The sequence below is a fragment of the Cyphellophora attinorum genome (assembly GCF_001299255.1).
Source record: "Cyphellophora attinorum strain CBS 131958 chromosome Unknown Contig53, whole genome shotgun sequence".
Taxonomy (NCBI): domain Eukaryota; kingdom Fungi; phylum Ascomycota; class Eurotiomycetes; order Chaetothyriales; family Cyphellophoraceae; genus Cyphellophora; species Cyphellophora attinorum.
The window spans coordinates 68,804-90,768 of record NW_017253281.1 but is presented as its reverse complement, the minus strand read 5'-3'; the positions used below and the strand labels follow the sequence as shown (position 1 = coordinate 90,768).

General features: G+C 55.0%; 8 protein-coding genes across 8 annotated transcripts; 3 read left to right on the top strand and 5 right to left on the bottom strand.

The window, feature by feature from the left end:
• Positions 1–858: 858 nt before the first annotated feature.
• AB675_72 (putative oxido) lies at positions 859–1,885 on the top strand (the record flags this gene model as incomplete). Its single annotated transcript, XM_018147656.1, has 2 exons — positions 859–1,193; positions 1,243–1,885. 2 exons carry the CDS (start codon positions 859–861, stop codon positions 1,883–1,885), a joined length of 978 nt encoding a protein of 325 aa, XP_017994641.1.
• A 112-nt stretch (positions 1,886–1,997) lies between these two features.
• On the bottom strand, positions 1,998–5,836 carry AB675_71 (putative 12-oxophytodienoate 4; the record flags this gene model as incomplete). Its single annotated transcript, XM_018147550.1, has 4 exons — positions 1,998–3,492; positions 3,537–3,875; positions 4,945–5,672; positions 5,753–5,836. 4 exons carry the CDS (start codon positions 5,834–5,836, stop codon positions 1,998–2,000), a joined length of 2,646 nt encoding a protein of 881 aa, XP_017994654.1.
• Positions 5,837–5,885: 49 nt separating this feature from the next.
• AB675_70 (12-oxophytodienoate 7) lies at positions 5,886–6,299 on the bottom strand (the record flags this gene model as incomplete). The annotated part of the gene is made up of 1 exon (XM_018147442.1): positions 5,886–6,299. The coding sequence occupies one exon, from the start codon at positions 6,297–6,299 to the stop codon at positions 5,886–5,888; it is 414 nt and encodes a 137-aa protein (XP_017994636.1).
• Positions 6,300–8,686: 2,387 nt separating this feature from the next.
• Positions 8,687–12,711, bottom strand: AB675_68 (uncharacterized protein; the record flags this gene model as incomplete). The annotated part of the gene is made up of 2 exons (XM_018147225.1): positions 8,687–12,563; positions 12,626–12,711. The coding sequence occupies 2 exons, from the start codon at positions 12,709–12,711 to the stop codon at positions 8,687–8,689; spliced, it is 3,963 nt and encodes a 1,320-aa protein (XP_017994630.1).
• Positions 12,712–14,178: 1,467 nt separating this feature from the next.
• AB675_67 (uncharacterized protein) lies at positions 14,179–14,805 on the bottom strand (the record flags this gene model as incomplete). Its single annotated transcript, XM_018147118.1, has 1 exon — positions 14,179–14,805. One exon carries the CDS (start codon positions 14,803–14,805, stop codon positions 14,179–14,181), a length of 627 nt encoding a protein of 208 aa, XP_017994637.1.
• Positions 14,806–14,845: 40 nt separating this feature from the next.
• AB675_66 (uncharacterized protein) lies at positions 14,846–15,534 on the bottom strand (the record flags this gene model as incomplete). The annotated part of the gene is made up of 2 exons (XM_018147008.1): positions 14,846–15,343; positions 15,391–15,534. The coding sequence occupies 2 exons, from the start codon at positions 15,532–15,534 to the stop codon at positions 14,846–14,848; spliced, it is 642 nt and encodes a 213-aa protein (XP_017994642.1).
• Positions 15,535–16,468: 934 nt separating this feature from the next.
• Positions 16,469–17,374, top strand: AB675_65 (uncharacterized protein; the record flags this gene model as incomplete). Its single annotated transcript, XM_018146902.1, has 1 exon — positions 16,469–17,374. One exon carries the CDS (start codon positions 16,469–16,471, stop codon positions 17,372–17,374), a length of 906 nt encoding a protein of 301 aa, XP_017994656.1.
• A 561-nt stretch (positions 17,375–17,935) lies between these two features.
• On the top strand, positions 17,936–20,566 carry AB675_64 (uncharacterized protein; the record flags this gene model as incomplete). Its single annotated transcript, XM_018146797.1, has 4 exons — positions 17,936–17,972; positions 18,038–19,750; positions 20,138–20,184; positions 20,249–20,566. The coding sequence occupies 4 exons, from the start codon at positions 17,936–17,938 to the stop codon at positions 20,564–20,566; spliced, it is 2,115 nt and encodes a 704-aa protein (XP_017994648.1).
• Positions 20,567–21,965: the final 1,399 nt, after the last annotated feature.

Here is a 21,965-nt window from a genome sequence, read left to right as displayed (position 1 = left end):
TTCGGGCTCATGTAATGTCCGCTTTGTTCTTGTATCAAGTCAGCAGATACGAGTGAGTAGCTCTGTGTTGTCACGATGAGCTGGAGACAAAGTCGCGGAGTCGTCCGTCTGAGCGGCTGAAGCCATGGTCACGACCGGCCAGAGTCTGCAGAACTGTCACTTCGATCATGGGTACGCTCGAGCTTATGAGGTATGCAAGAACGACCGCTCAAAGATTCGTCAATCTCGAAAAGTCATGGACGATTGTCCACGTCCTATAGTCATCACTTACGACTCGATTCATGTGGATACGGCGAAGCCGGTCCATGTTGCGTGCAGCGCTTTGGTCGGTCCTGATCAGCAACAATGTGTGCGAACAATCAAGCTTGAACTCATTCTCAAACCCGACGCGTCACTAGGCCGGCTAGAGAATACGGTAGGGGGTCAAAAGCAAGACCGCAACTGCCGCTTGTGTCTTGTCGTGCACCGTAATGCCGATGCATCGAAGCCGCTGATCTGCAAGTCTCAGATCAAATACCCGACGGCTCGGAAATATGGAAAAGATCGCAAGTGCTCTTCAATTGCCAGTGACTTCAAGTGCGTTGTAGTGGTGACCTCGATGCTAGTTGAGGTAAGTGACTTGTCACCCCATTCGAGTGAAGCTGAGATGTTGCCTTCACTACCCAAATTCAGGCCACGAAGGCACAAGCGGGTCTGGAAGCCCTTCCTTCTCTACTTAAGTCCCTCGTGCCCTTGCATCCATAAATTTCACAGTGAGCCACGCAGGACTTCGCCCCATTTTGAACCACAGTGCTGCTCGGGGATTGTTGACACCTTGGCCAGCCCTCAACACAAGTAATGCCGCTGAGATCGACGAAGATGCCTCTCGCCGAATCCTTCAAGCTCAACACAGGCGCCTCCATTCCCGCCATTGGCTTCGGAACATTCCAAGCGAAACCTGGCACCGTCGAGAAGGCCGTCGAGATTGCCTTGCGAAATGGCTACCGTCACATCGATGGCGCCGCGGTTTATCGAAACGAACAGGGTGTCGGAGCAGGCTTGCGCAACAGCGGTGTCCCTCGCGAGGAGGTCTTCTTGACCAGCAAAGTGTGGAACAACTCTCACCGAGCAGAGGATGTTAAGAAGGCGCTGGACAAGACCTTGAAGGACTTGCAAGTGGACTACGTCGACCTGTATTTGGTGCACTGGCCTGGGTGAGTCAACAATGGGCAAAGAGTGAGACATGCTAACCTTTCGTTAAAGCGCCTTCGCTGCAGGTGACGAGTTCTTCCCGTACGACAAGGATGGAGTCCTTCGGCTTGAAGACACTCCTGCAACCGAGACCTGGAAAGGCATGGAGCAGGTGTTCAAGGCAGGCAAAGCCAAAGCTATCGGCGTGTCCAACTTCAACATCCGTCGTCTGGAAGAACTTCTCGAAGTCGCTGAAGTCGTTCCGGCCGTCTACCAGATCGAAGCCCACCCGTACATCCAGCAGAAGGAGCTGAAGGAGTTCTGCGAGTCGAAGGGCATCCTCATCCAGGCGTACAGTCCACTCGGCAACAACGAGACCAACTCGCCGCGAACAATCGACGATCCGAGAGTACAAGAGCTCAGCAAGGAGCTGGGTATGGATGCCGGCCAAGTTCTGATCGCGTGGGCGATTCAGCGGGGTACCATCGTACTGCCCAAGGGCGTGACCGAGCACCGTATCATCAGTAACTTCCAGGTGAAGGAGTTGCCGAAGGAGGCCTTCGACCGACTCAATGCGATGGAGAAGCACCATCGGTACAACGATCCGAGTGGAAAATGGGGCCACGATATCTTCGACGAGTTCGGCGGCGACGAGGCGGCCCAGCAGAGCGCTCGAGAGAAAGGTCCAGAGAAGTTGAAGGAGCTCCAGAAGTGAAGGAAGCAATCTGTGGCGACCATGTGGAAGTCAATAGATCCGAGTCTGCGGCCATTGGATTGCGGAGGCTAGGAATCTGGAGGACTTCCTTAGCTGAAGCAGGGTGAGTCTCTCACGGAATGCTCCATAGGTCTGGGGTGTAGTCGAAGTCTGCCGAGCCAAGTTGATCGAGGAATTGCCAGGAAGAAGCATCCAGGAATGCATAGTCAAACATGTTCGGGGTGAGCTGATCGGCATTGGCGTTGCTTGCTGGAGCATACTCATCATAAATATCAAGACGTGGTGAGAGCGTCGTATCTGCGTTCAATGATGTTGCCCGAATAGCACCTTTTGTGGTCTCTTCTCCATGTCGCGACGTTCTGGCTTTCAGATGGGCGCGATTCGCTCTCTGCTTCAATCGCTCAAGTAGCTGATGATGACGTCTCGCCTGGGAGCCCTCAGGTGCGATCAAGGACAGGTATTTCTGGATCTCATCTGCTTTCGCATAATATTCTCGAAGGTCAACACTGGATGCCTCGTACGACACATTCTGACGAGCATGTTCCAGCTTGAAGACCAGGAACGTCGATATAGCGGCTGTCATGACGTACTGCGTGAGCCAGAAGCCCCAGAGCAGTCGCTTGTGCTCAATCATGTGATGCACTCGGTCCACCATGGAGCAGATTGCACTGACACAGGTCCGAATGCTTCGTTGGTGCCGCTCTCGGTCTTCTGCCTGGTACGACTCGCCCGTGGTCTTCAGCAGTATCGTTCTTCGCGTGGCCAGAATGTAGGCGTGACTAAAGGCAAGGCTGAGGACGGTATTCTGCCGCTCATGTGGAAGCACCCCGATGGAGGCCGCAAGTCGAGGCTGAAGATACGCCGGCAGTTCTCGCTGCAGGTCATCAAGTGCATCGATCATGACCTCGCTTCGACGCAGGATCTCGACGGTGGATAGCGATTGGATCGGGTAAAGCATATCGTTGGCTTTAGCGAACAGTCGAGCCAGACGCGCATGGTAGAGTGCAGCCTCCAACGTCCCGTGATGAGGACACTGACTTAGATCGGTAGCTGTATCAAGAAGAACGTCTTCAACATTGTCGGGGTACTCCTGGTCCACATCTTCGTCTCGTAATAGGCGAGGCTGTCCAAGCAGGACCGACACATAGCCATCGATGCCGTAGAAGCTCCAAAAGACGCGCTTGCGGCGTTGAGATTCGAGTGGAGACATCTTGTACTGCTTTGGGGTCCTGCGGTGGATGCCAAGCGAGATGACCAAGGCATGAACCATGGCGAAGAGGTAGCGACACTCGTTGAAGTGGGATATGCTCAGCAAGACGAGGCAAGCAGCCACCCGGGCCTCTACACTGGCCACCGACGCTGGTCCAACCTCATTGTTGAAGAGCGTCCTGGCCTGTTGCAGATACGACAAGCTCCTCTCAGATATCCGATATGGCGCTGTGGGGGCGTCTTCGCTGTACATCAAGGCATGCGAAAGCACAACTAGCACACTCGCCGCCTGAATGGATGGTAGCGGCTTGCGTAGGACGAGGTCCTGCATACAGCGTTCGAGAGTCTGCTGATGAAAGAAGCGGAATGTGGGCATTGAGAAGCGAAAGTAGTGTTCTCTGTTTAATGTCAGAGGAATTCGTGGAAGAACCAAGTCACGTACATCAATGCCTTCCCTTCAGCAAGGTCCGGTAGTGGCGCTTTCGCGACTTGCGGAATGCTTGTGTCGCCATAGCTCGTAAGCGGAGTCGCATCGGCGGTGGGCGCAGCCTCATTGAAGCCTTCTTCAGCCCACCTGTAGAGAAATGCTACTCCGCTTGTTGGGCCAACATGGAGACCGTTGTCGAATGCAGCTTCAGCTTCGACTGAGGCTCGACGGGACGGCTGACCGCTTTCTGCTACGGGATGCTCCGTATGAGGCACGCGCAGCCGTTCGTGACCAACGTCAAGTCTCGGGTTCTCGATTGGCCTTGGCGTGGGCGGAGGAGAGCTATCGTCAATGCTCCGTTTGGAGGTCAGAGAGATGCTACCCCGGGGTGGTGGCTCCTCATTGTATGTGCAGACAAGCTGATGTTCGATGCAAAGATCGCACGTAGTGCCGCCGGAGCATCGCGTCTTCCTCTTTCGACAGAAGTCGCATGCTCGAGAATCTTGGCCCTCGGTTAGTGTATGAATTTGCCAGAAGAGGTTGTTGCCGTCGATAAGGTATTGACATACTCCTCGGGTGTCGCAGCTTCCTCTTCTTCGCGCTCAGCTGCACCGGGGAGCTCATGCTCGACAATGGTCGTATGCATGCGCTCTCGATGAACCATCCATCGATCGGGATCAGTTCGAGGTAGCTGAAAGCATGAAAGTGGGTGGAGTGAAGCTTGGAGAAACCGGAGGAGAAAACGCCGAAGAAAACCCTCCCCCAAACATTGAACGCGTCAATTTTTGCGGGGTCGCGTCTTCTCTCAACAGTGACCTCAACCATGGCACAGATATTCCCTCGAGGTTTGCATGCGCGGAAGACTACATTCGCAGTGTTGTGACTCTGACGATCCTTCCGCAGTGCACATTCCTGGTCGAGCTGTTCCCGCCTTCTTGCTTGAAGACGACGTCTACGACATCCAGGAAACCACCTATTGCGTCAGCATGGTTTTCTGCCACTTGCTTGCTGTTAACGACGTGCGAATGTGGAATGGCACAGCCGCTCGGCTGAATGGTGGCCTCCTCGAACGATCCTTCATCAGGACCGCTGGTGTTGCGACCGTTCACCAAATGCTGGTTGATGTTGTCGTCGCACCGCTAAGCGTGATACTCTTCTATCGGCGACGCCGTTCGCGACAGCTTAATGTTTGACGCCTTGCGAAAGGCAACAGACATCTTGTCGCCTCCAGAGCCGTCCTCGCAGGCAGCCCAGACGACAGCGACGTATCTGCACCGCGGGCATCAAGACTGCTCGGGCGCTCTTCCGTAACTGATTATCGCTGTCTGGAAAGCGAAAAACATTCGGCACCCAATCACTTCGTCTGGCCGTTGCCACCATCTTCGTGCCCTCGAGTCACTCAGCAAAAGGCCAATCATTATACCCTTCATCCACACAGCCACCTGGCCCAGGTCCGTAAAGCACCCATCCACCCCTCCCATTCTCCGCCAGCGGCAACCCCTTCCCAATTCTCCCAACCAAATCCGCATTCCAGACAAATGCCCTGCCCAACTGCACCATATCAGCCTTCCCCTCCGCCACCGTTCTCTCCGCCTCTTCCGCACTGTAATCCTGAGCAGCTATCAAAAGCGTTCGGCTACCCTTCCGCTTGACCAGCGGCCCAAATTCCAGCACTGCATCAAACCCCTCCGGGAGCGCGAACTCGCCTTCGGGAGGGCGCTCAAACATTCCATCCCTACTTTCATGCCTCCCTCCTCGTCGAGAAATACAAATCGCTCCGAGGCCCATCTCGACCAGTTTCCCAATCAGGTACGTGTACGTCTCGATCATTTCGTCGTACCCAACGACGGAGTCATTGAGCACATCGCAGGGCGCCATCTTCACAATGACCCGGTTCAGCCCGCCCGGCGTTGTCTCGCCAAGCATACAGACGAGCTCGAGCACGAAACGGCAACGATTCTCCACGGAGCCGCCGTACGCGTCGGTGCGGATGTTGGAGCGTGAGGAGAGAAATTGATGGGGGAGGAAGCCGCCCTGGCAGAGCAGTTCGACTCCATCGAAGCCGGCCTTGTTGGCGAGCAGGGCGGCGCGGCGGTAGGTTTCGATCAGGGCGCTGGGATCTGACACGGCGTGAATGTTGGTGGTGTGGCCCTGAGGGAGGATCCACGTCAGCGGGACTGGCGTCATCTAATGCTGGTGCCAGCTAACTGACTGTGATGGACGATACATACAGGATTGCCTGGGATGTGATGGTACTTCCAACCTGTCGCTGGAATGGCCGATGGAGCGACCACTTTTGTGCCAGTCGACTGCATGATGGGCATTTGCTCGTTCTGTGCCCGCCCTATCACAAAAAGCAGGTGATCACGAATCAGCGTATGTGCCAAAGATCAGCAAAATCCATTCTCTTGCCCACACCGATCTCAGCTTGTCATCACCAGGAAAAGACGGCGCAAACACACCGGCATGCCATGCCTGCCAATACATCAGTCTACCCTCCCGATGAACGCCATCGACCACCTTCTTCCACGCCGCCGCTTGCTCATCAGCAACGAGGAATGGCGCATGTGGGTAGTCAACGCCAGCCCAGTCGACCAGCAGACCTTCGCTGATGATTATGCCGGGGCCGTTTCGGGCGCGGTCGCAGTAGTATTGGACGGTTGCTGGACCGGGTTTGTGGTTGTCGACACAGCGATTGCGGGTCATGGAGGCCATCGCGAGACGGTTCGGGAGGCGAATGCCGCTAGGCATGGTCAGAGGCTGGAGGAGAGCAGACATTGCAACAGTCTGCCGGCGTTAGGAAGGGCTAATTGATGCGAGATGTTGATGCTCTCTGGTCTGATTGCTCGGCAATGCAGAATAACACGTTGAGGACTGATGTCAACGTCGACTTTATACCACCGCGTCAGCCTTCCGCTTCGAGCGCCGATCACTCCCCGCTTGTTGACCGCCATATGGAAGGACCGAAGTCAAAGCAAACTGCCAGTGACGATGATCCCTTGATCTCGCATTGCAAATAAGCCGAAGCCCGAAAGAGGTGATAGTGGGTCCCACATGCAGCACATGGCCCAATCAGAATATGCCCCTCGCGCAAGAGCAGGAGCAAGTTCCGTATCCCGAATCCCGAAAAGCGACAAGAGCCCAAGGTGCCACCGTTTGTCTTGTCCGCCGCAACATGATGATCCATCGCACCGGGTTCCTTCGAAGCAGCCCTTGGCGCGTGCTGCGACTATGAGGCTACCAACAGCGTGCTTCGAATGTCGACAAGCGAAAAGAAGATGCACGCGGCCCGCTGCCGGTGATGTTTGTAAGCCTTGCCAGCGGAAACGACTGAATTGTCGAGCAAAGTTGTCGCAGAACAGACCTCCGCAGGGATCAGAGGTGATCGAAGCGGATCCAACACCTGTGCAGCTCCCTTTGGCGTCTTCAACTGCCGCAACGACTCAGCAAAGGCGCAAGTCAAGCCGAGGTGTAGGGCACGGACTGCCGCACGGTACTGCGATCGAGCTTGTGGACCAATACATACTCAAGTTTGACGGTAGACCGCATAGTCTGTTCCATGCCGCGACGCTTCGAGCGCAGGTCCGAGACAGTAGCCTCGCTCCGGCACTTTTGTACGCAATCTGTGCCATCACCAGCAGGTTCAGCGCAAATCCTGATGTGCGCGAGCTGAGCACGACCTTACGGGCTGACGCAACGCGAATACTGAAGGGGGACATAACCAATGTATGTTTGGAGAACATCCAAGCTTGCCTGCTGGTCGCGTTGCTCGGAGTTGGGCATGGTGACAGGGACGAAGAGGCTCTTCTGTTCCGTAAGTAGGCGGAGAATCGATACTACCGGGAGCACGCTGACCGGAGCACACAGGCATTGCGTTGACGATGGCAGAGGTTATGGGTCTTGAACGCCCCAAACTGGAAGACAATTCGATTGAACGAGAGGCAAAGATCAGGGTCTGTTGGTCACTCTATCTGGTCGATATGTGGTGCATCTCCGGTCAGGGGCTGCAAAGTCTTATGAAGCACGCGTCCAGTAAGCCGCCGCTTCCCATGGCCGACAGAAAGTTCGCTTCCTTATCGATTACGCGCGAAGCGCAACCGCTCATGGAAGGGATTGAAGGTGGTGTCGCTCTACTGACACACTTGGTCAATCTTGTACCTGTTTTCGGCCGCATTCATAACATCAATCAGCAACTCGCAGCGAATGTTACTGCCGTACACGACCAGCACTCCGAAGTCCAGAGCATCGCAGAACAACTTGAGAAGTGGCTCCGTCACCTACCGCTTGAAGCAACAATGAATCCTGATAATCTCAGGCGACAACAGAGAGACGGCTTGGGAGGAAATTTGGTCGCGCTGCACCTGACATACCATCACTTCGGCACACTGCTGTACTTTCCCTACCTCGCCGTGGGCTGCGATCCAGCCTTGCAGTCCGGAGAAAGCGCAACCTACGCTGCGCGGTGCAGAGACAATGCCTCTTCGTTCAGCACGCTGCTGTGCCAATCGCGGCAATTGAAGCACTGCGACGTGCTCTATCCAAACTTGGGACACATGATTCTGGTCTCGTCCGTTGTGCTAATCCATACGCTGCTGTTCATGACGGAGATCGAGGAAGTCTCCGAAGCCCGCAACAACCTGGAGTCGAACTTTGAGGCTCTGGTCGAGCTTTCGGAGTACTGGCCGTCATGTGCTGCCATGGTAAGTTCTTCTTGCGTACTGGTTTGTCGAAGTTGGTCTGACTGTGTTGCCAGATCAAACGATTGGTTTTATTCCAGGACATGTGCCTGCAGTCCATGAGCTCCGAACCGGAGGTCGACTCAACACATCGCCTAGACAGGTGGATGTTGCGCTTCTTGACAGAGCATTCACTCGAGCTAAGTGTTGAAGAAAGGCATGGGCCTGGTACGAGCGGTCTTGCAACAACCCCCGAGTCGTCAAGCATGTCGGCGAAGGTGAAAGAGATGGTTGAGCAAGGTCGCTACACCCATTTTCAGATGTTGTAGGCATTCGGGTCATCATGCCTTCGAATGACTGGATGTGCAGGGTTGGAAAATCTGGTCCAATAATAACAAATATCTAGCCAAAGCCGAGTGAACCTCCCCGCGCTTGCTTAAAAATGCCGACAGAATCATGCTATCATCATTCATCAGTCCCAGTAATCCTCTATTTTACCACGAGCTCCGCCATGAGCTTCGCCAAATCCTTCCACTTCAACGGCTTGCTCAAGAAAATGTCGAATCCACTCCCAAACGCCTCTGCCTGCGCCGCCTCGGACTGCAGCGCCGTAACGGCGATAATTGTCGCCGGCGCCATATGGTGCCTCTTTTCGTATGCGCGGATCTGCTGCACGGCCTCGTAGCCATCCATGACGGGCATATTGATGTCCATGAAGATGACGCCTGGTGCGCCGCCCGCATTGTTTTCGTCGCGGACTGTGGTGGTGTCGCTGTTTGTTTGCGAGTCGTTCTTATTGCCGACGGCTTCGTTGTCACGGAGCCAGTGGCTGCGGTGCTGACTCCGGTTCCTATGGGCGTGCTTGAATGCATCGACTGCAAGCTCTCCGTCCACTGCTGTGGTGTAAGAATACTTGAGCTTTTTCGCGAACGCGACGAGGAGGCGAAGATTGATGTCGTTGTCATCTACGAGCAGGAGGGTTGGGCCTTTGATTTTGCAGAGTTCGAATAAGGAAGTCTGTTCTGTCATGGGCGTCAGGAGCTCTGGTGAGAGCGTGCCGACTGAATTTGCGCCGCTCGTGCCTGCCGTGGACGGGAGAGACAACCACCCAGGTGTCTCGTCCTCCACTGGCGATGGCGTGACGGCCACGACTGTTTCATAGATAGAGCTTGTAGTTCGATGTGACACTATGCCGTGCCAAGGCTTTTCTGTTTGATCGTGGGCTACGTTCTGGTCCATAACGATGCGTTCTTCTGTGGGCACGTTGCCACGAAGATCTTCGACATGAGTAGACTTGTTTGAGACCTGCTGCGCACGTTGATTCTGTAGCTGTAAGAGATCGAGGATCGCTTGACCAATTTGCCGGGTGCCACAGGGCATAGCGATGTGTGCCATGGCGGCGCGGGGCTGTAATGGGTGTGTTGACCATTCTTCTTGCAACCCAGCGGCGCTAGGACTGTGAATGCAGACGACAAGTGTCGGTGGAGCCAGTGCCTGACTTCCAACGACCAAAATCTGTTGCAGTTCTGCAAGGACGTCTGCCAGATCGGCTTCCACGACAATGTTGAGATCGTTCGACTGGTCCACACGTTGGCAAGTCTCGACGTGCGCACCCATTGATTGAAGGCTTTTCTTGACCGAGGCGCGCGCCATTGCAGACGCTGTTGCGATTAAAGCACTCTCGCGATCGGTGGGTGGAGGACTGCTTGCCTTCAAGAAGCCAACTTTGAGGTTTCCGAACATCTGGGATGGCAAGGAAAATCTCTTCTTCTCATGGCTATTGTTGCGATCTTGGTGGGGTCGGCTATGATCCAAAGGGATCTGCACAACAATGCGCGTTCCCGTACCGTCGCGATTGCTGGTGACTTCGATCCTTCCACCCATCGCGCTGACCATGCGAGAGACCATGTGCATGCCGAGTCCCAAGCCACTGGATAAAGTGTCCTCCTGCGAGAAGTCGCGAAAGAGGTGATTCTTCTGGAATTCCGTGGACATGCCGATACCACTGTCAGCAACGGTCAGCACCGCATCGGATCGGCGGTGAGAGCCTGGTCGTGGCTTCTGTTTTAGAGTGACTCGGATGAAGCCTGAGGGCGTGTATTTGAGGGCATTAGTCACCAGATTCATGCAGATGCGCTTCCAGCCACCAGTAGCTAGGCTGCAGCGCCAGGAAGGTTCGCCGGGCGAGTCGACGTCAAGAATGACAGGTGTGTAGGTCCGGTCTGCGGCATCTTGGTTGTAATAGAACGAATAGACTGTTGAAGCAACAACACCCTCGGTAACATCATCTAAGGCGATAGATTCGTCCAGCTTTTCGAGCGCACCCTCTGCAGGAGGACTCCGGCCACTAGAGCCGCTAGAACGCGTACCTCGGCCAATTCTGGAGCTCTTGACAGCGCCCTTCCTCAATCCAAGGCTCTTGAGGTGGGCAAAATCTAGAAGGTGGTCGATGACATCGAGCAGCGTGTGACCGCACGAATTGATCTGTTCCACAAGAGAGGAGGCTGTGCTATCGAACGCATATCCGGATAGCAATTCTGCTGAGCCAAGGATGCCATGGAGAGGAGAGCGCAGCTCATGGGACACGCTTGAGATAAAGTCCGATTTCGCTTTGTCGGCTCCCAAGACTTCGAGTCGCCTGATCTCAGCAATAATGACATCGTTGAAAGCAGCCACAAATGGCATTTCAACGTCAGTAGTCAAGATTCTAAGAGGATCATACGACCAGTAAATTCCTCCAACTGACCAGCGTTTTCTTGTATGATCCCAGATACCGCGAAGAGCGATGCAACGTGCTCCGGGAAACTGTGACTGAAGGATTTCTGCATCGCTGCGCAGTGCTTTCCGCCGCTTTCGAGTTGCCGGTGATGGAGCGCCAGAGGACAAGTTGACACCACTAGCTTCGTCTGAAGATGATGACACGTCTTCTGTAACCAGCTTTAGATCTTGATCAAATGTCCAGATCTCGCCTGTCGGATGTCGACGCAAGAGACCACGCAAGTACGACTCTGTAAGCTTGACAGCAGATTGAGCATCTGAGCCCTGTGTCGCCATGACATGGTCCGGAAGCGCCTGTGCACAGCCCAGCACTCGGCATGGCCTGGTTTGTTGTGCTTGCCATCCGCCCACAGGTTGGTCGGCCTGTGTATGCATTCCGTCGGACTCATCGCTGTCATGGGAACTGCCTTCGGTGGATTCTTCTGAATGTTGGCCCAGACCGCCAAACATGCGCACTGAAGCATCAAGCAGAGCGACTCCATCGACACTGAGGCAATGACATAGAACTTCAGCACCTCGCTGAAACGTCCTTTTGATTGGGTCGGCTTCCCCTCGCGATTGGGGCGTGAATCTGCTCATGTGAGAATGCTTTCGTGGATCACTCGTTGGTAACGTGTCCCATGTGCTTGTTCGCATTCGATGTCTCATGGCAGTGTTGACCCAATCATCGGCAGAGACGGCCTCGGCGGTGTTATCGCCACTTTGCACACTGTGCTGCTTGGGCAGTTGCTGTGACGATGCTTCGGAGGAGAAGTACTCGTTTCTCGTTGCGGAGGTCGAGCTCAGCGTAGGGGTGGCGAGTGGATCGATCAGTGTGGCTGGTAAGCGATATTCGACTGCGTGATGCATGCTCGGATTTACTTGACCAGCATCTGACTGCCACTCCGTGGCTCCCCAGGCATCTGGTCCCACATCTGACGTGCCTCGTATGAAACTTCGGATTCCGGCTACCATGCGATTACTTTGCTGTTTCTCAGCATGGCTACGCACCGTCTCGAGATGTGTCATAATGGTCTGAGACATGTCACGGAGGAAGGTCAGGTCTTCTCTGGAGACCCCGTCACGAGGCTTGTCATCGAGGATGCAGTAAGCGCCGATATTGACGCCGGATGGAGTTGTAATTGGAACTCCAGCGTAGAATCGACCATGGGGATATTCTGTAACATACGCCCTGCTCGATAGATCTGGGTGCGCGGTCAAGTCGTTGACGACGAAAGCGCTCTTACTTCTGTCATATTCGGTGGCGTCGACGGCAAGAGAATGAGGGAGCCCGATGGTGATTTCGCAACAAGCGATGTCACGTGGAATGGTGGAATAGCCCAGCCAAAGCTCATCGCCTGGACCATGGGTCGAATCACTCTCGAGTGATAGTGTCTGCGTTGCCTCAGCCATTACATAGGCCCTGGTGACATCGAAAAAGAAGACTAGACAGCGGCGAGCTTTCAACCTCAGAGCACCCAGTTGACAAAAGGCCGTCAGAATCTTGTCGGGACTCGATACGGCTTGATGCCGTGCCCTGGCCACAGGATCCCGTACGTCGCAGAACTTTGGCCCGCGGTCTGACATCTGCCGTAGGGGACCATAGTAGCTGTTACGGGTCAATGAGTGTCAGTCCATCATATCGCGTGGAGAATGCGGTTTTGGACATACCGATAGAAGTGCTGTTCCCGTCGACTCTCCTTACGACTGCTTCTCGAGCTCCCGTACGAGCCGGGATTCACGCAGGCAGCCTTCATGGCGGCGCTAATGCTGACACCGCCTGAACTGAGGACTATCTACAGATCGCTCGATTCCAGACGCTGGTGTGTTAACTTGAATGCCCAGCAAAAGCTCGCGAGTTCGCCATTTCCGTTCCAAGGTTCTAGACCTCAGCCACTACCGAATTTCAGGGACCATGGTTCCACTTTAAACGTTGCACCGGACAGTTTCCTTCCGAGCGGAGCCCAGCAAGGGTTGAGGCAAAACTTCATCAGCCACAACCTGAAAGTATTTCCGTTGCTGTGGCCCCGCAAAGCTTTCATTTGAGTTGTAGGTCATAATACACACGGTCGTTGTATAGTGTGTGGTCTCTACATCAGATAGCACGCTGTGGCCTTGCAGTCTACAAGTGTAGCGTAGGTAACTTGGGTCTATCATGGCCCAGCAGCGCACACAACGGAGATCTTATCTACTCAAGTACTTTACCATCGTATGTTGTACCAAGATGTGAATGCCTCGGCTCGTAAGGCAACTTACGAAGTACTTATCGGGTAACTTTCTCAGAATCAGTTGCGGTAGCTGAGCTCATATACATCTTAGTCTCCTGGCCAGCGACCGTCCCTTACTACTCGCTTTCTACATGTAGCGCTCTATGACCGATTTCGGAATCCAACCTATGCCGTCATGGTACAAGCAGTCCCCCTTCAACGCAGCTGCTAGCTCGGCCGCTTATCCCGTCCTACCGCGTCTCTACCCACCCCTCGCGACCCGCCAGTTTCCACGATTCTCCTCCCCCGCCAGCACCACCAGCAGCCCGCACGTTCGCCCGACAGATTCAGCATCTAGTAGTCTTCCAGAGCGTGTTGCTCCTCTCGATGGGCACCAGGCCAGAAGCAGGTCCGACACGCCGAATAGACAGATGGATCTCCCTGTCTGGCAAAGCACTCGCTTGAACTGAGAACCCAGAAACAATCTGCTCCTGATCTGATTGGACCGGTCACAAAGTTATCCGGGTGTGTGCCAGCGAGTGTGAGATTTTTGGCTGGCCAGGGCCGCTACACACGTTTTAGGATGTTGTAAGTCCCTACTCGTTCCCGCCTCCGATTGTAGAAAGGCAAGCTGTCTGTCCAGGCGGATGAGCATCGCAGATAGCTCGAACCAATCGGGTCAGAGTGAATGGTTCGGCATCCTCGCTGAGTGGGCTGAATGCGTCTGCTTCTGGCTCATGCAAAGACGCAGGGGCGGGACTGGGGCAGCTGCTGCGCTTCTTGTGGTAGGAATCGTTGGAAGGTGTAAAGTCTACGCGATCGCCACGATGAGCTCGCAGCGCTTCGGAAGCCGTCCAAAGCTGGTGTCTGGAACGCTAAGACCAGACTTCAGCCTGTGGGGTGACCCGTGGTCGTCCCTCCCAGCATATACGCTTCGGGTCAGTTTCGTGTTCGTGCATCTGGCGCGGGCGAGGCTGTCTTGCAGATTCTGAAAGCTTCACATAGCGCTCATGTCGGTCACCCAGCCAACTCTGCCGGATCTCTGTGTATATGCTTCGTGTCTAGCTCTTTTCGCTCCGTGAAATTCGCATCCAGTTCACTTCTGCGATGGCTGCCATTCGCCAGTTGCTTTTCCGACGTGTGCCCTCGCCGCCGTCGCCACCACCAAGCCGCGAAGACCAGGGCTGCGACCGCCGCCAGTGAGCCGACAACAGGGCCCGCGATCCACGCTTTACTTCCATTGCCAGCGCCACCAGTGTCTTTGGTTTCGTCATCGCCGCTATTGGAACTTGCCGCTTGACCTGAGCCATCATCGTTACGTTGGGCGAGGCGCCAAAAAGGTCGGGAACCATTGTTGTGTGCGTTTGACATCATGTAGCAGTTCTCATATCCGTCATCGCCAGTAGCGTCGAAGGAAACGGCGGCGCACTCGTCGGAGGTGGTGTTGGCACAAGCGCCAAGGCATTCGGGAAGCCTTTGGCTGAAGACGCTAGAGGTGAATGTTCCATTGGCGCTGTTGTCGCAGGAAACATTGAACGTAGTTCTTGTGTCACCAGCACCAGCGAAGGTGGTGCCACCCGCACAAGAAGTGTCTAGAGATTCGAGTTGGGCAAGCGCGACATGCGATCTGTTTGAGGCACTCATATGGCGGACGTCGGCGACTGCGCGCAAGAGCGGAAAGCAATTAGCCCATTTCCGGGGGAAAATAGCTCACGCCGTAGCACGTAGGTCTCATGGTGGCGCAAAATTGCATGCAATCGTCGAAAGAGTCGGTATGCACATTGGCTGGAATCGCGGTTCCGTTGGTGCTTGATCCAGGTGTGAGAATGTAACCAGCTTGGAGGCTAAATGGTTCCCTGTCGCAGTGGACTTGAAAGCCAAGTCCGTTCACGGTGCGGATGGTAGCGTTCGTGTAGGGCCACTTCCTGTCGATGTTGTCAAACTGTAAAGGGTCGGGCAAAACAGCTGTGTGTACCTTATCATCAGGCATGAGCTGAGTCAACGACCATTCTGCGCTTGTATTGGCCAAATAGCACGTTCTTGACAAACCGAACTCGTAGTTCACTGCGACACACGCGTCGCCATCGACTGGAGCGGTGGCGCAGAATTCCAGACACTGCGTCAGATTGTCAGCGCTGTATATTGCGCCGTACGTGTTGCCGAACTTCTTGGCCTCTCCGGACTCATATTTGGCGTTAGTGGTACAAGGGTACACATCGAACGTCAGACCATTGCTTGAGGTTTAGTTGTGTTATCGCCGCAAGCGTCGCCAAATGTAAGGTTCTGAGCTTGCCGAGGACCTAGCACGGCGCCGACAAGGGCAACAGCGGTGAGGGCAAAGACCGCGGCATAACGGGCAGCGCCCATCCTCATGGTGTTCTGAGGCTTTGGACTCAATGGCAAGGCAAGTGTAACCAGCAGCAGCGTGATAGTGATGTCAACGAAAAAGCAGGTAATGAAAAGCTCCGGACGTGAGAAGATGTGAATCAGTCCGGGGGAGAATATGACCATGCTATCATGCACCATGTAATGGTTGTTGACCGAACCAGTGATGTAGCTAAGCTAAGCGATGTCGACCGTAGCTGTGAGTGGCGCGAGACTTGCTTGCAACCGCGAAACGAATTCATTAGCCTGTGCAGCATTGTGAGCTAAGGCGGCTCGGGAGGTTCACCGGTCAGTCGTGCCCGACATTCATCCACCTCCTGGTTCGTTAACGCTCAGGAAGTCGTCGGACAGGCGCATACTGCTCGCAGGAGCTCGTGCTTGCTGTAGTAGCAAGCGTGACTGCGGGACATTGCTGGAACACCGATGTCGAGGATGTTACGTGAGGGACGAGGACACATGCGCAGGCATAGGCCTTTCCATTTAATGGCAACTACCTTATCTGACTGTCTGGCGAGTTCCTGTATCTCAGAGAGAAGGAGCGTAACAAGGGCACGTCAGGGCGGCAGCAACTTCAGCTTCATCGTCGTCGGAATGATCCAACATCACTGATACCGTGGACCTACTCCATTTTCCTTCTGGCGCCGCTCGTTTAGCGTTTAGCCGCCAAGGCCTGGGTCAGCGGTGCCTCGGCTCGAGCCTCAAGTGACAACTTTTCTTCGGATTCTGTTTGTTGCGTGGCACGTTGGTGCACATCACACATCTGAGGATCCTGCAAGCAGTCTTTTCCTTGTTCCCCTTGGGTCACGACAAGCTCTGAGTCGGGCCGGCTCGAGCATCGTTCTGCTAGCGAGCTCGTTGGGTCGAGGAGCGCCCCAAACTGGTTTCGTTGTGGACCCCTCTTTGGCCATCTTTTCGTCGGATGATGCCCGTCTCTACGATCCTCCTTCTCAGACACGGCCACCGCCTGGCATGGTCACTCGATCCGAACACAGGCGAATATTCCTCCTCACATCCCTTCCCCACACGACTCCCAGCCGATCCACCACTGGCGTCGCATGGCGTCAGTCAGGCGAAAGAGACGGGCTCGTTCCTGTCAAAAGAACTGTTCAAGCTTGCACAGGAGCAGCGGTTGGTGATATACTCGAGTCTGTTTTATCGGTGTTTGGAGACTTTGCGGCCGACTGTGGAGTGCCTGCTGGAGGCACTGGACGACAACGACCGTGGGAAAGGACGGAAGAGTCTACAAGTACGGGGCGAGCGAGGACTGGGAGAGTGGTTTGGTCACGCGTGGTTTGAGCAGCCTGCGCCAGCGGAGCCGCGGTTTCTGAAGGAGAAGTTCTTCCCCTGGGTGGACGACACGTACCAGTCTTTGGTGATACCAGACCGGCATGGCGAAAGGATAGAGGACTTGCATGAGCGGATAAAACGAGCGCTGAAGGCGGTGGTGGATGACGTGGATCGCGAGTATGCAGAGGCTGGCCGAGAACGAGAGGAGGTGACAATGCTGATCTGTGGGCACGCGGCGCAGATTATCGCAAGCGGCAGGGCACTGACTGGGTGGAAGTTGGAGGAGCGGGAAGATGGTGAGGGCTATGACGAGGACGACTTTCAGTGCTTCACATGCGGCATTTCGAGGTTTGAGAGGAAGAATGAGAAGGTGCTGGGTGGCTTTGACTGCACAAGCAACTCGGACTGCTCGCATTTGAGTCAGGGCGAGGAACGGGGCTGGAAGTTCCACGGCGACGAGAGCTTCGACTCATACGGCGCTGCGCAGAGCAAAGGCGTCAAGGTCAGCGATGGTAGTTTTGGCGATGGGTCGAAGCTGTGAACGCCTCTGGGAACGTTTTGGGACGCATTTGATGGCGTTGATCGGCTAGATTTCGAGCACTACACGTGTTTGAGGGGGCTATTCACGCTTCCGTGCATTGTCTGGCGTCTGGACGGTTGGCATTGAGTCCTGCTCCAAGAGACAGCAGTGAATATGAATGTCGGCAACAAGGTCGAGACCCGGATAGATCCGTTGATAAATCGAACTTCGACCCCTTTCAGAGAACAACTTCGTCCAATTTCACCTAGCGAGTCGCTGAACACCGCAGACGGCGAGCTCTCATGGCCGCCATTCACTACCACTATTAGGACCATAGCTACAGGATGATCGTGAATGGGTACCTAGTACGTTAGTTTCTAGGAGCGGATTTCGTTTCCGCCTCCACGTCTCCGAATTTACTGCCTCGCCTCAACTTCTCCATTGCAACATCAACTTAACATGTTTTCCTGTTCCATCTTCTCGTCCACAGCTGGTGCTCTGGGTGTCTGGCTGCGCATTCCTTGAGCTGAGTTTTATTCTCGCTATGGACTGCTGACATGGCGCATCGAAACGTCACCAATCATGTCTCTTGGTGCGAGCTCCTCGGAGCAGTATATTAGTATGCACTTCAAGCTACCCCTCTTGCATCGTTCGGCCAACATACGCATACTCATACCGTTCCAGATCTGATACCACGCTACATACGCGCTTTACGCCCTCGATCGAGCAGCGTTCACGGCTGTCAAAGCTCCCGCCGCCAATTTCACGACTACTTCGTCACCCGGCTACCCTCGAGTTCCCTCCACCCGGACTCGCGCTCGTCCACCGGCCTTGCCCACAAATTTCCTCGCAAAGACAGCACACCGCATACCGACGATGGTCGCAAAGCCGCCCCGCTTCATCATCCGACGGCGAACCGAGATACCACCACGGTTCGCATCCCACTCAAGAGCGCCAAACATCACTACGGGGCCGCCGTCAGTCGTGGCAGCAGGCCATACAATGAGGACAATCACCAGGCCGGCGTCATCGAGCTGCCAGCATTTGCGAAGCGTCCACCGGTTAGTCTGCGCCTGGACAAGGCCAAAGAGGCGGAAAGTGCAGATGGGGCTAGTGGCGATCCGCAAATTTTCTACTTCGGCGTGTTTGACGGACACGGTGGCGTGGAGTGCAGCGAGTATCTCAAGGAGAGGCTACATGAGTACATTGAAGGAGCCGCGGTCGACTTTGACTTGCGGAGCAGTCTACAGGTAGGAGACCGTGCAGGCGGTGGCAAGAGCAAGGACATTACGGCGGGCGAGGAGTACGACGCCGAGACTATGAGGCGAGGCAAGGAAGCCCTTAAAAACGTGCTGAAGGGTGGCAAGGACACAGAGGATGGCGACGGAGTGCCAATCCCCAGCGAACCTACCCAAGTCGAAACCGGCAACTTCGAACGTATGCAGAAGATAGAGAAAGAGCTGATTAAAGACTGGCGAGAACTGGTCTCAGGCTACTGGCGACGAGCAAAACCACCATACTTCTCCATCTTCAGCGACGTCGACGCCGGCGGCATGAAGCGCAAAACTTCCACCTCCACCTCCACGACCACCATCGAAGAAGTCCTCTCCTACTCCTTCCTCAAAGCCGACTTCGACTTCGTCTCCGCCCAAGCTGCCCTCGCCGATCCCGACGCTGACTCCGTCCACTCCGAACGTCCCCTTAACGATGGCGACATCCTCGGCGTGCCTCACAAAGTCGCCTCCCACGTCAAATCCAACACCGACACCCAGCGCTTCAAAGGCGGCAGCACCTGCTCCATCGCCATGGTCTCCACACCATCACCAGTCCCCTTCTGGAATCCCGCTTCAACGTCCACCCTCATCGTCGCCCACGTCGGCGACACCCGCATCCTGCTCTCCTCTACCGCCACCGGCTCCGCTCATCCGCTAACAACAAACCACCACCCTTCCTCGCCCATCGAAGCAACCCGCCTCCGCCGCTACGCCGCCACTTTCGTCACCGACTCCTTCGGCGAAGAGCGCATCTCTGGCCTCGCCAACACGCGTGCTTTCGGCGACATCGCCTCGAAACGCATCGGCGTCAGCGCCGAGCCCGAGATCACCCGTATCGAACTGAGTCCGGCGGAGTACGCGTTCATGGTGCTGGTATCGGACGGCGTCAGCGGCACGTTGGGCGATCAAGAGATTGTGGATATTGTAAAGGAGGCAAGGACGGCGGAGGAGGCGGCGAGAAGAGTTGTGGACTTCGCGACCGAGGTCAGTCAAGATGGGGATAATGCGACGTGTTTGGTCGTCAGGTTGGGTGGATGGGAGAGGAGGCAGGAGGGTGGAGTTGGGAGTTTGGGGACGAAGGAGGCCAGGGACTTCAAGCGGGAGCAGGCCAGTGATCCGCGGAGTTCGAGGAGGTGAAGTTGACGGCCGTCGCGACTTTTGGCTGTTTGGCTAACATGGATACGGCCCTTGCGGAGGACATCAATTGCATATACTGCTGTCGATATCGGAATTCTAGCATGGCGTTGCATTCGCTGTGTTATGGCATCTTGCACATGTTCTGCGAGAGCTCCAGGCTGTGAGAAGGGCGTATCTGTCAAGGTACCGTACATCTATCACTTGACTAATGCCATCTGAAATGCCAAGACTTCTAGAACTCCCGTCGCAAATCAATGGACAACCACTCAAAAGTACCTGTGCCTCTCTCACACTTGCGACAACGTTCGATCACACACAGAGCACGTCCATCGGTGGCCACTAGCTTCTTCCCAGCCATACTAACACAGGTCAGCAACGTCGACCTTCGAGATGACCTCTTCAATCCGGGCACCGCAGTGGGTAAGTCTTGCTCGCCGGAGAAATCTGTCTTTATCGTTGAATCCAATGCTGATGATATGAAAAGGACAAGCCGGCACCGACGCTCGCCTCAATGCCCACTGAAATCCTCGATCGAATCTTTCGCGCCGTCGTTCCTGGATATTGGGTGTACTGTGGCTCCTACGACCATGGCACAATCAGACTAGCATGGTCGCCTAGATGGATTCCGGGTCTACGAGTCATCTCCAAGCGTTTCAAAAAGATCATCGATCCAATTCTGCTCAACTCCCGCTGGCTAGGTTATCCGTCGCATTTAGCCGACCTGTACGAGGCGTTGGCACAACAACCTTGGGAGGAGCGTCCGCGTCGACAAGTGAAGGGCTGTCGCAACGATGAGAAGTAGCATGACTGCTACGACGACGGGTCAGTCTGTAGCCTAATCCGTCAGTAGCCTGCAGGACCGTGGCGCAACTTCGTCCTCGGTGGCGAAACTCGAGGAATAGAATCTGCCTCGGAATCCTGCAGGCGTGTTGGGATTCGACCGGACTTTGCGTCGCAGGCAATGCGTCGCAGGCATTGAGGATTGCCAGGCACGGTGCAGTCAGTGTCTGCGCGACGGTTGTCGAGATTGCGGTCTGTTGGGACTAGAATGGCTAGATCAGTCATTGTGGATGTCAGCGCTCGTAAGTAGACAAAGCCGACAGCTAGTAGCAATCTCAAGCCACATTGCTCGATGTTATCTCTGTAACAATGACTGGCAGACAAAATGCTCTGTGAGAGTGAATAAAGCAGTGTAGTGATTACCTTTCTCACAAGGTACCCTCGTCTTCTAGCTCACCCTGGCGCCTCAAGCTCTCTCATCCAAAAAGTAAGTATCTTCCCACAGGCATAGCAACAGAACACATATCCCATTCCAAATACATACGAACGAAATGTGCTGCAGCCAAAACAACAACAACGGCGTGGCCGAGAACGGCATCAACCCGCGCAGAGCCTGGTTGCCGTGCTCGACTGAGGGGTGTACCGGAGAAGGGTTTTACGAGAGTCGGTGCCCGCGATGTGGGTGGATCATTCGTTGAGGTAAGATAACGCGAAGATGAATGAGGTAGACGAGGTGGGGAAGAGGGGCGGCATTAGTTTCGAGGAGATTTTGATCATCCTCAGTGAGCGAAAAGGTAGGGCATGCTCCGCCTGCCTTGAACAGAGATCTCACAGTGCTCGCTGACCCAGATTGACTTCATGAGAGCCCTGATGATGGAATGACAGGACTGTGCAGCAAAGAGTGGATCGAAGGCCGGAGCGGAAATGCATTGCTTCCCAAAGACAAGAATAATTCAAAGGTTGCGCAACAATGACTGACACGACGTAGATCTGGACATCGCGACGCGACGGTAGGGTTCATCGTCTTGCAACCGAGAATCGCTCGTTCGCTCGTTCGTACCGCTCGGCAGCGCAAAGACTGGCAAAGTTCGATCGTGTAGCACCGAGCGAAGGACAGAACGAAGTGGGAAACGAACCGGGAAGCTCTCTGCTTGGCAACGGCGGCGTTTTCGGACCGCGCCAAGGCCCGCCCGGGTTCAGCGGAAGATCTCCAAGGACTCCAACTCGATTCAGGTACGAGAAGTTCGTAAGCAAACAAGGCAGGCGCGCGTTTTCTGATAAGCAATCTCTATCAATACACAGCTGGTCTGCTTCCTGTACAACACTTAACCCACTGCAGCGGACCTCGGCCTCGTTCTCTGATACGCAGGCTTTCCTCAATCTCAACCCATCTTATCAGTAGCCAAGCCGGCCGCGTACTT